The 12,939-nt window shown below is 31.8% G+C and overlaps 2 protein-coding genes across 6 annotated transcripts in view; one reads left to right on the forward strand and one right to left on the reverse strand.

Annotated features, from left to right (window-relative positions):
* Window positions 1-3,910: 3,910 nt before the first annotated feature.
* Window positions 3,911-12,939, forward strand: part of LOC105449942 (protein unc-13 homolog D) — a 32,380-nt gene continuing 23,351 nt past the window's right edge. For 3 of the 5 annotated variants that reach the window (XM_011689414.1, XM_011689415.1, XM_011689416.1), the window contains exon 1: window positions 7,742-8,464. In XM_011689414.1, coding sequence (XP_011687716.1) covers window positions 8,010-8,464 — 455 coding nt within the window. In that variant the 5' untranslated portion in view covers window positions 7,742-8,009. Of the gene's footprint in view, window positions 4,126-5,497; window positions 5,688-7,741; window positions 8,465-12,939 lie in introns of those variants that run through there. The other 2 variants (XM_011689417.1, XM_011689421.1) reach the window with 2 other exon arrangements.
* Window positions 10,676-12,578, reverse strand: LOC105449945 (trypsin-2-like). The gene is made up of 5 exons (XM_011689430.1): window positions 12,142-12,578; window positions 11,870-11,964; window positions 11,706-11,788; window positions 11,306-11,549; window positions 10,676-10,981 (listed from the first exon to the last, which is right to left on the reverse strand). Exons 1-5 carry the CDS (start codon window positions 12,194-12,196, stop codon window positions 10,700-10,702), a joined length of 759 nt encoding a protein of 252 aa, XP_011687732.1. The 5' UTR covers window positions 12,197-12,578; the 3' UTR covers window positions 10,676-10,699.

Below are 12,939 nucleotides of genomic sequence, written 5' to 3' on the forward strand. Positions count from 1 at the left end.
CAAACGAAATGAAAATAAAGACGAAGAAGAGGCAAAAGCGCGAGAAGAAAACGTAGCAGTATCGAAAGACCGAACTACGAAGGCGCCTGCGACGAAGTATGATCGGACCGCGTTGGCGCTCCGCAGCATCCAAGGATAATGATGTCAAGCACGAGGATCACCGCTATCGGATAGGGTTGGCCAACGGGACCAAGGATATCCAGCTAATGATCCCGTACGTGACGAGGAGGGTATTCACCCGCCGCCTCGTAACCCTCCTTGCCCGCCCGCCACCCCCCAACAATCAGTCGACCGTTATGTTTCACCTCCGCAACCCCCAAATGGACCGCAGGATACCCCCTCGTACGGTCAATATTTTTTCATTCGACGAGAGAAGGCCGGGGCGCGCGTCGTCGCCGGTTCCTGGTTGGCCGGATCCTGCCATCACCCCGTGTCTGGGACACGCCTACCGCGAGCACCGTGGGGGTTATTTGCGGGGAGTCTGTTACTTTTTTCTACCCTCTATCTCGAGCTATCCAGCCAGCATCCACCTCCGTCGACTCGCAACCCGTTCTTCCCTCGTCGTTCTGCGAAAGCTCTCTCCCCCTCCTCCCCCCGTCCCTCCTAGCTGGCACCCATTAATAAGCTTTCGCCTAGACCGACTAGCTCACTTGAAGATGCTGATACCGACACCACCAGGCTCCTCAGAAAGCGTATCTGTGGAGACGAGGATAAGCGCGTGCGTGAACGTAGTTAGCGCCTTGCTTCGGCCGCTCGTCAGCAATGTCATCCGCGTCCAAGACCTTCCGGTAATTAGGTCCTAATGATGATGAGGTAGTTTAATTTTGTTCGGATGATCTTTCTTATCTCGTCTTGGATTGAGATAGTCTTCAACATCGAAGAGTTCACTCGCTATGGATTATTGGGAGGAATTTCGCGCAATTTATCTTACGAAATTTCGCGCTGACTCGGGGAATTCTTGAGCTAATTACAAGAAGATGGTAATATTATAATGGACATAAATTAGTTGTAGAAAACTATTATGAAAAAAAGATATTTAGAATATTATTGACATGATTTTCGACATGATTTGTCGAAAGGATTTTTGCACGTAAGATATACTTGTCATATGTAATGAAAATAATCTGAAGTTTTAGCAATTTATTTTCATGTATTACAAATAAATTTGTAATTAAATCAAATGGCCTTAATAAGATTACTTTATTATAAAAATGTATTATTTTCTTTTTTACAACAATTAAATTCTGAAATATTAATCCGAAATAAAAAATATAATTTTCAAATAAGGGAGACATAAAGAGAGAAAATATCATTAAATGTAATGTATACTTATATGCAGCTTTTGTATAACTAAATTAAGATTAAAACGACGACCAACGTTATTAATATATTCTAAAGATGTCGAGGTAAATAAGTCCTCCTTAATTGCTTCATGCCAATCTGAAACTTCATCCACAATCCCCTCATTAGACGTTGACGGGTACGCGGGAATTTCAGTACCTTGGAAAACCTCTAAGGAGGTTACACTCGAGGGCAAGAGCTTAATTATGTCGAGGTTTTACATCATGTCAACTTCATGCACGCACAGTCTTATCTTTTTGTTGACAACACGTCATCTTAATACTATGCTGCTTTATTTAAAAATCAAAGAAAAAGATTGATTTAATCGAATTTAAAAAATTTTATATTAATTACATTTTTTCTTATAATACGCTGATGTGACTAATATACGCGTAGCACAAGCTAAAATTTTTTGATAGTTTATAATTATGTAATATTGTTATATTTTTAAGATATGCATTTTTGTATATGAAAACTATTTTCACGTATATAAAAAACTTTTTATAGATTTACTTGGAACTAATAAATGCATATGTTTATATACATAATATATATATTATTAATAAAATCACATGTTTCATCTTTTATGAAGTAGGTACATGCACACATGAATAACACCTCTAATAAAAGTTTTACGCTTGAAAAGCTATTATGAAGTTAAGATTGAGCTATAAATTCCAAATTTACATACAACTTTTAAGCTATTCTCTAGCTATTTTACACCAGTTTGTAATTGCACCATATATTTCTTATTATACAAACTTTACTGTGAATTGTTTTACTATAATAGATTGTAGCAGCGATTATATATAATATATATCTAATCGTTTCAAACCTTTATTTGTTAAATAAAGAATCTGAATTTAGATTGTATTATTGTTTTAATATTATGTATACTTTTGTGTATTTTTAGCTTAATTTAAAAATTTATAATTAAGAGATTTTGTTATTTTACTAAAAGATAAATAAGTATATGTTGCATAAATTAAATTTCATAATTATTTTTACATATATGTATAAAGAAACAAGTATAATATGCATTACATGCATTATTTAAAAAATTTGCTGTTTAATTAAAATTTAATTATATTTTACACAATTCAAATAATAATCTTTTTCTGAAAATAAAAATTACATGTAGGTACATAAACTTTTTTATAAAGAAAAAAAAACATGAAAATTATCAGGTTAATTTCTTCACTGTCTTATTTTCTCAACGCGTACTAGTCTGGTCATTATCAGTTTTTAGATAAGGTTCTCGAGGGGAGACAGAAGCACGGTCGAATGAAATTGGCGACAAATGAATAAATTAAATGGTAGCCCGTACCGTAGTGTGGGGGTCCAAAAGAATTTCTATTGAAGCTCGATACCCACCCTCTTGATCGCCGCCCAAATGACTTGCGACTCACCCTTATTACGGCTTGAAATTTATCACAGAAATTTCGTGGAGTATTTTACCCGGATAATTGCTCCGCTTTATAAGAGCCACCCTTACTAGCCAATATATAAGACAAAGAAGATCAGGGAAGACTTCTATTCACTTCAGCGAATTCGGTTCGATATGCAGACAGATTAAACGCTTTATGAAGCAAATTAGACCAACTAAATTTTTGAATTTCTTATTTCATGACTTTTATTAAAACACTTAAAACTAAACTTTTTGCGTATGTTTTTAATATGCAAATTTTGAGCTAATAAAAAAGTTTACAAACGAAAAGAAAAAACGATCATCCATGTTTAATTTTATTTATATTACGCATATAGATAAACTGATTTCAGAAATATTAGAATTAAAGAATTAAAATTAAAGAATTCAATTAAACGTAATTGATATCGTACAAGCAAATCCAGTGGATTTTACATTCCGTTAGCGATTTCGCAAATCACACTGTACATCCTGAAACGTCATGACGACTGGAATTGACTGTCGCGTCCATGAAGTCCTCACATTGTCCGCATCAATCATTGATCGGTTCGGTAAATCTATCAACCGCGGAAACTAATCCAATTCTCAATACCTGCTGATCACAGAGTGGAGAGGATCATTAACTAACTAAATATCAATTTCGACGGTAAATAGTAGCCGCGCTATCTATTGTTCTCAAATTGAATCCGTATCGGGAATGATCTACAGCTTTACCCGCGCAATCGCTGCCGCACAGGCGTGGACACACGTATAAAATTCACGAACGCATAATGCCATACGCATTCCCCTTCCGTCTCCTTCCAGCCCTTCCCTGAACAGCCCAGGAACGTAGGTATTGCGATCGACACATACAAAGCAGCCTCTCCCTTCCTGGACTCTACAGCATTCTGTTGCCTTACAACCGACGCTACCATCCTCCCCGGTCCCTCTTCACCGCCTTGGTTACCCTTGCCACCACCACCTCCTCCTCCTCCTCCTCATCTTCCTCCTCTGGCTTTCATTCCACATGCGATATTAAAGCCAAGGCAATTAGCGGTGGGGGGTTGTTGCGAGGGACGGCGAGGGAGCGCGACAGTTTCAGCCGGGTTTCGTAGTCATCCGCCTGGTGGGGCTGTCTCGGATATGATTGGCTGTCAGCGGGGGTTAATCCCTGGGCCCGGCCACACCCCGGCATGTCTCAATCCACCCCCGTGAATCCGGCCGACCGAGCTTTCCGCCCGGAATCCACTGAAAACGAGGGTGAAAACGCGAGCGGCAAGGATACACCGGATGTTTCCGGAGCGCGGGATAAGCCGAGCTCCTTAAGCGTGAAGGAGATAATTTCGGACAGATGATAGCGTCATCGAGCAAGAAAAGCGGTAAGCGTGTGCTCGTTTTTAATGATGTGGTAGTTAACGTTTCATTACGCGAATGAAAATTATGCGATGCTTTACGAAGAACTGCGTGAGAGGGAACAATGAAGGAATTGTCCATTTTTTAAATATTCAGAAAACATGAAAATGGATCAATAATTGTATACCTAAGAATTATTTGAGTAACTAATTATTATCTACAATTTTCATAACTTTATATAGCAAACATAAAATATGAAGAGTTTATAATATATTCTTAAAAACGGAATTTAATTACAATAATATAGGTATATTGACGATTTTGTTTTCTATCTAAATAAATCTATTATTTTCTCAATAATAGAGAATTATCTTTACATCGAGATAAAATAAGATGTAAAATTTATAATAAATTAACATTACAACTCCAAATCATTGATAATTTTACAATTTATGTCATACAAAAGAATATATTAATTAACAAGTTAAGCAGTCAATATGTACGGTATAATTCTTAATTTTTAATTGATTTTTGGTCACAATTACTATTATTAATATTAATTATTTAATTATTGCAGTTGCTTTTATAAATCACAAAATATTGAATAACGGAGAGTTATAGCGTTATTTAAATGAAAATTAATCAACCAAAGTTTCAAACTTTTATCAACTAAAAGGATCGTAATAAAAATTTTACCAAGCAAAAAAGAAGATATAGAAAGTATACAACTTGATATAAGAAGATATAAAAAGCGGTAGCGTAATAATACAACAGATTATAAATGAAAACTTTTTCTCGTAAAATTAAATACGTTACAATTAAATATGATAATTCATTCGTATTGCCATCTGCATGTACTAAACGTGTACATCAAGGAAAAATATTTATTTTAATAAGTAAAAATTACGTTTTAACAATACAAGCTTTTATTAGTTAATTATTTTGAAACATATAAAACATACATATTGCAAAACTTTAAAAAGTACATGAAACATTTTATAATATTCCAAGATAAAAGTCAAATAACGCCTTAATAACGTTTTAATGATGTCTCTAACATCAATAGGCATTGAAACGTCATTTGACATCATTTTGCTATTTAAAATATTTTCACTTGCAACATTAGATGATCTTATCAACAGGTATTTATATTTCGTAATTGTCCGTAGCTGATGACTACTACGTTTTTTTTATTATGCTCGAGATCAGTCATTAACTTCTACAAACTGACGCGCACTGTATGAATAATTACGGCTTTACCCAGATTCTCCGCGGATTTTTCTACATAAGCGCAATACTTTACATTTACATCATCAGTACTCATACGTTTGCGTGTCGTGTTAGATCAATTTCCTGGCATTCCCGCATATCTCATGTTTCGTGTTTTTCTATTGATAGTGCGGAATATACTACGAAAGGTTGCAGTCGACACTTAACTCCTTGCTCAGCGATCAGATTTCATCCGTCAAATGGCTACCTGGTTTCGGTGGAGAGATACCAAAAATGACGAGGAACAAAATTATGTCAGAAGACGTAAAAATCCGCCGAAGAGGTCAATGCGAGCATTACTAGCTCTGTCCAGCATCGAGTAAGTGCCATTTTTAAAGTTTTTTAATTATATCATTTCAAAACATTGCGAAATATAAATAGATACAAAATTAATAAAATAAATGGAATTTTATTAATAATCATATTATAAATTTCTTGTACTACCGTCCAATAGGAAAAGTATAATTCGTGAACTCTTACTAGCTGAGTATGTAGATTCCTACATTATTGTGTGTAATATGTGTGGGTTGACTTTTGCGGAGTCAAGTAAGGTTAATTAAATTTCTCCGTAACAACGATATAAGAACCTGTATTTAACTTTTGTGGTTCCATGAACACATAATTAAAATTTACTTTCCGCGAAATACTTCTGAGCGTATTATAACATTATTTCAAGTAAAGCACAATATAATAGCAGATAATATTATCTGCACAAAATGTGATGATAATATTATCGTATACTATTTTTATATTGTGTTGTCTTTTATAAAATAAAATTAATTTATAACAATATTTGTCTTTATACTACGCGCAACAATTTGCTTCAATAATTTTGATACTTTCACGAATAAAAAGATTGATTATATTTTTATCAAATAACAATTTACACAAAGGTACGAATTATTCTATTTAATTACGCAAAATTAATAAATAATTTTGTAATAATATCTATGTTAATGTAACATAAATATGTTGCAAAAATGTTGTATTAACTAATTTAATAAACACAAATCGCATGAGAAATCTTATAGTAACATGAAATTTTTATTTGTTAGATGTATAAATTCTGTTTTAAAACATAAAATAAAACAAAATATTCTGTATAAAAGATTATACGTATAATAATCCAATAAGCAATGATCGTTAATTAGACGTCGAATCGATGTCGATTTGAAATCATTTCGATGAATCATTTCTCGCTGGGTAAATATCTGTGTACGTAAATGTTCTGATCCAGTGATTGCAAGGAATGTTACCGTTTGATATGCAAATGGCAGCAGTAATTATCTACGATATGATTCCTGTATGAAATTAATATGTAGCTGTTACATGTATTACGCAACGACGTAAAAGAATAACATCTAGATAAATTTAGTATTATAATTGACAAATCATTGCAACTATTGTGCAAATTTATATATATATCTGTGTAATAATAATTTTACATTTAAAGAGTAATGTGTGTGTATGTGTGTAGCATAAAGCTGAGAATTAAGTATAAAATTAAAAAATAAGATATATAGAAAGTATTTAACATATTTCGTTATATCAGTTCGTCTACATTTACATACGTGCTCACAGTCATGAGCAATCTATGCGATATAAACGCTACTAAACCGGAAATTGCAATATCATTAGCCTTGGAATTCTTGGGAACTCCCAATATCTTTTGCGTATCACAGGAATTCACTACAACGATTTATTTTTATTTCTGCATAAATCTCGCTAATGTACATGTAACTTAAATTTAAAATCAATTTTTAAAAAATATTTAGGCATTATTATTTTCAATAGAATAGTATGAGAATAATATTAATTGTTGCATACAATATAATTGCAGCATTGTAATTATATTTAATTAATTCAATTTTTTTATCCCGCTAAAACAAATAAATATTATTTATTTAATTAATTGATAATATTTATTATACAAAGAGAAAAATTATTTAAAAAGTATATCTTTATGTATGTTTTGAAATAACAACTTGTGAATTAAAATAGTAATATAATAATTTCTCAATATTTTTCTACATTTAAGAATTATAGAATTTAGAATTATTTAGATGATATTTTAATAATGCGTAATATTTTTATAAAATATGTAATGGATATATTATTGCTACAATATATATATTAAATAACAATTTTTATTTAAAGTATGAAAAATAATTTTGCAACATAAATCATGTAAAAATAGATTACAAAAACAATATAACGACAAATATATTTCTTGTAAAAATATTTGTCGTTCTTCTACATTAATGACGAAAGAAAGCGTGAGTAAATGTATACACCCCCTTCTCTTTGCAAACGCGTGCACAATCAGTTGAGATCCCCCAGTGAATGTGTACTTGGTAGCATAGAGACCGTTCAGTACCACTTTTTCCTTCGTAGGGGTCGCGTACTAAATGAACGACGTTAGCCCAGGACCTTCTAGTTAGTAAATCGCAATTATATCCGGCATTTGCAAATTATCGTAATGTGATGATACCAAGACAAAATCTATTACATATCAAAGCAGTGCATGTGTGTGGAAAAATATGTGTAGTTTATAGGAGTTGTGCTTCAAGAGAAATTTATAAATCGAAGATTCAAGGATAAATTCAAAATAATTTACAAGTAACTAGTAAAAAATTTAGTCATGTTGAGCAATTTCGTAAAGTCAATGGTTCACTGCAAGAAGCAAAGTCGCGCAAGAGATAAGAAAACAAACATTGAAGAGATAAAAATATCATCCGCTATCTGTAAAGAAGAATATTTAACCGACAGAAGTTTATCGATTTTGATCGATAGGCATCCTGATTCGGATGTTGTGGATAATGTTTGTCTGCGGCAGAATAAGCACGTCGATGCCAGGACATCGAATTCTTCTAGGTCACAGGACTCATATGTTCTGGTAGCACAAGAAGAAATGCCTGTTATATTGAACGATGCAAATTGGGAATACGTGGATTATCACGATATCACTAAAAGTATACGAAATAATAGCGCTGAAAAAAAACACTGCAGTCCCAAATGCAGTAACACATGGTTTCTAAGAATCCGCCGCGAGATTTTGAAGAATTGCCGTAATAAAATTTATCCACTGACAAATGGGTGAGTGTAAAAAATTTTTCTCTTCTTTTTTGAATAATGAAATTATCGCGCAAAATTATTCTTTTCTGTATATAAAATTATGCCATTTTATGATGGTTTATGATGATCAGACAAAATATTGTATGTATAAATGATTAAGACAATTTTCTTACTTCGTTTGCTAAAAATAGTTACTTGTATCATACTGGGATGATAGTGGTTATATAGGTATTGTTATCTCGATGACATAATCTTTTTATTAAAGTGAAAGTATCGTCTCGATCACATTATCAAATCTTGCTGTTTTATCATTATAATAATATCATTATTGGGTAACATGAATTTTAAGCAACAGAATATAATACAACGCATTTGAAAGATAACGCAAACCACTGATTCTTTATATTACATCAAGATTTACCGGCATAACGTCGTCATATATAAAACACTATTATGATTCAAGATATTATTCGTGCTACAAATGTTTAGTAGGTTTCTTTTTAAATACACATACATAATACATACTGCTATATAAACATCTATCTATAATGCTGATTCGTTGCTAGTATCAATTAGCGGTACATTATCATTGATCAGGTAACAACATATGTATATAATGATCTAGACAATTTTCTCTAGAATTTTTGCTAAAAAAAATATTTCTTGCGTCATACTGAGATAACATTGGTTGCATTGTTGCATGATAAAACCGCAAGATTTTGCGCAACAGGATATATAATACGCATATCAAAGATAATGCAAAGCAGACATTCATATTATATCGAGGTTTAGCGGCATGACGACAGAAATTTATTATTATCCTAAAACTGTATCTCGAGCGGAATTGATGATAGCGTAATATCCGTATGTAAAAGCAGTCTGTCTGTTCACATCCAATGACGGATGTTCCGTTACGATAATGCACTTCTCACGCTCTTTTACGGAGACACTTGATAGTTTGCACGTGGCAGGGGAGTTTAAAGACCCTTAGAAGCGCGAGCGGAAAACCTGACAGAGGTTCGCCTCACGCAGGGAAACACGTGGATGAGTCATCCCAGTAAATAGTAGCTTGAAAGTAGCAGGCACGCATGCATGACCGAAAAAACAGCAAATAGCGGGAGAATATGTAGGCTGCGTGTTATTTTCTCAATCTCATGATTTTTATCATTTCTATCGTTTACGGCAAAAAATATATATGTACTGAATTACAGACAAATAAAAATTTTAAATAATTAACTTATTGCATATATAATTGTCATAAAAAACAAATAAATATTGTTTTATATTTCTTTAATTTATATGTAATATATTCTAATATGTAAAAAGAAATTTTGTGATTTTTTTTGTTTCGTGTTACTGCTACGATTGTCAATATGCAAATAATTTTAAGTTAAAGAATAATTTTAATATTAACAAAATTCTAATTAATAATTTTTTAGCCAAAAATATAAACATTTCTGTACATGTAATATTACTTAAATTTCTTTTCTACACAAAACTGATGTACCACTTCTCCATCTGCATATCATTGCTAAGATCTATTCACTCACACAATCTTTTTAAGCGTTATATTTCATATTTAATTTAACCCTGCTTCGTTAATTTTTAATGATCAGTCTATGCAAACCAATATCATTAAGAAATATCATTATCACGTAAAACTAAATATTCATTACGTACTTTACGTAGTCACGTACACCTTTTATTCAGTATTGCACGAGCGAACGCTACGTGTGCCGCGTGCAGGCGTGCGCGACACTCTTGCGCAGCACGTGTATGTAGTGGATTTCCTGCACGCACCGAACCTGAACGCAGGAGGGTTCACGACTCCGTGATTCGATATGCCTTTTGTGTCTATTCTCTCGAAAACAATACTCTCAACCTGTCGGATGAGAACACGAGGCTTTTAGTGGCGCGATGTGTTGAATAATCTTCTCAGTTTTATTTCGTGTACTTATCAATATAAATGTAAAAGAAGAAAATGTAACATATATAACAATTTTACTAGACATTTTTTATAATTTACAATTTGTTGCATATATAGAAAATAATAAAATGTCAATTTTGTAAATATATCAATTTCTAAAATAATTATAAATTTACAAATCATATTTATAAGTTCAATTTTTCAAATATATCAAATTCTTTTATTATTATTATTATTAACAGTTGATTAATATAGAAATGGAAGAAATTGAAACTTAAGATTGTGAGAAGAAAAAATCTTTAAAATATAATATATATTTGCATATTTAATCATAAATTCGTAACAGCTTTAATCCATTCTCGATAATATGAAATTTTTACATAAACGCCAGCCACTTCTCCACAGCCATAACCAAAAGACACAACGCCGTAAATTATTTTTTCATTAGCCAATCCTCCTCCGGAGTCTCCGTAGCAAGCATCTTTTCCTTGGGTTCCGTAGCATAAATGATAGTCATCTTTGACGAGCATTGCGTATGAAGAAGTGGCATTAACACAGCTTTCGTACGGAACGTGCTGAACGAAAACGCCCATAAGAGTATCGGCCTTTGTCTACACATTATTTTAATTAATGCTTTTTATATTTTCTTTAAATTCCTAATAATGAATAAATAAATAACAAAGAATTCAAAAACTATATCAAAAAATATAAATAATTTAAAAAACATCAGCATCTCTATTTAGCAAACATTCTAGAGATACATATATCTCTTTAAGATATCGCAGTTTTAAATTTTGTTGTTTAAATCGTTAGATTGAATTAAATTTTTAAAAAATTTATTAATCTAAAGACATATGTAAATAAGCAACATAAAATATTTAAAATAAAACATTAACTGCAAAAAATTTTAAATATTACAAATTTAGCTTACTTACAATTTCTTTATTGATGTATCCCCAACCACAAACTAATAGTTCAAATGGTGTTTCGTGTGTTGATCTTGGTAAACGAACTGGCCGAACGGTTCTCGAAAAACGAAATCGCGGTTTCACTTGAAAAAGTGCGATATCGTGAGTGTCGTTGTATATGTGAATGCTCGTCACCCTATGCACAGATCCGCCTCTATCCGTTTTATTGGATCCAGCCCGTACATAATATTGCGTCGGCGATTCTGGGACTCTAGAAAATAATAAAGCATCTGAATAAAGCGTTAAAATTATGAAGAATAAATTTACTCATATCAATGTAAGTTTAATGAAATATTAGTGCTCTAATTCTAATGTATTAAAAAAATTAATAAAATAATAGATTAATTTAATGTTAAAATCTTATTACAAACAATGAAGAGCAGTGATGGCCCATGTCCTCGATAATATATTAGCACCGCACGCAAATCCACGTAAATTATGTAAAGAAAGCTAAAAATTTTAATTTTAAATAATATTAGTAAATAGATAAATCTCGTATCTATAGATATATTGTTAAAAAATACTATTAACCATGAAAGGTCTATATTTTATGTCAATTGGTTGTCCTCCGATAATCTTTGGTTGCGCTTTATGTGCATTTCCGCCTGTCTCTTCAAACAGGAAGCCTAGAATACAGGAAGCATAGGATAAATAATGGTAAATGTTATATAAGCACGGTTTGTATTAATAACAATTAAAATAACCATTTCTCGTGTTATATAATGAAAACTGAAGATATTGAATATTTAACTGTTTTATTAATGAAATGTATAGTAAAGTATAACATAAATAATTATTCATACCAACAAAACAGAGAATAATGAGTGCTCCACGCATTTTTGCTGACTGCGTCATCATACAATATGATCGAGCATATGTAAAGTGCGACGATCTATTTTACCGCGGTTGTAAACGTCAGACACGATATATTTCATAAACGTTTAACAGCGACAAGCGTTGATACTATTGCAATTACAGTATCGCAACAGCGCCAAGATTGAACGTGATTTATGTAAGTGCCATAAGCAAAGTAATAATTTGAAATTTATCATTTCTTGTCGGGGCGAGTCGCACATTTATTAGCAGTTAAACTTATTAGCAACGAAATTATGTAAAGACACAGAGTTGTTATCTCGCGGAGCATGAAATTGCGATTGTAATTTTAATATACAGTGTAAGTATAACATAAACTCAGTTAAACATTTCTACTAAATTATTTAAAATTAATATTATACATTTGATGTATAATAAATTTATACTTAATAAATTTCAAAAATAAAATGAGAGATATATTATATAATATACGTAAAATAAAACGCGTAAAAAATAAATTAAAGAAAATATTCTGTTAGTCAAATAATTTTTATTTAATGTTTTCAGTTCCTTACATATTTATTTTTGGCAGAAATAGTTGGTATTGCACTATTTCATAACTTTTCTGCTTTAACAATATGCACATATATAATTATTTTAACAACATATCGCATATTTAACAACATATTTTAACAAATTATTCATCGCTTTTTAAAGTAGTCTTTATTAAACAATAAGAGTTATTTGTTACATTTATATAAACATATTTTTTACAGAGAGAATAGAAT

Source organism: Wasmannia auropunctata, unplaced genomic scaffold (genome assembly GCF_000956235.1).
Source record: "Wasmannia auropunctata unplaced genomic scaffold, wasmannia.A_1.0 LD336071.1, whole genome shotgun sequence".
Classification (NCBI taxonomy): domain Eukaryota; kingdom Metazoa; phylum Arthropoda; class Insecta; order Hymenoptera; family Formicidae; genus Wasmannia; species Wasmannia auropunctata.

Coding starts and splice junctions, on each gene's coding strand:
- LOC105449945 (XM_011689430.1), bottom strand. CDS start 12,196: ATGATGACGCAGTCAGCAAAAATGCGTGGAGCACTCATTATTCTCTGT. Junction 11,965..12,141: donor CATTATTCTCTGTTTTGTTG/GTATGAATAATT, acceptor CCTGTATTCTAG/GCTTCCTGTTTGAAGAGACA. Junction 11,550..11,705: donor ATCACTGCTCTTCATTGTTT/GTAATAAGATTT, acceptor ATTATTTTCTAG/AGTCCCAGAATCGCCGACGC.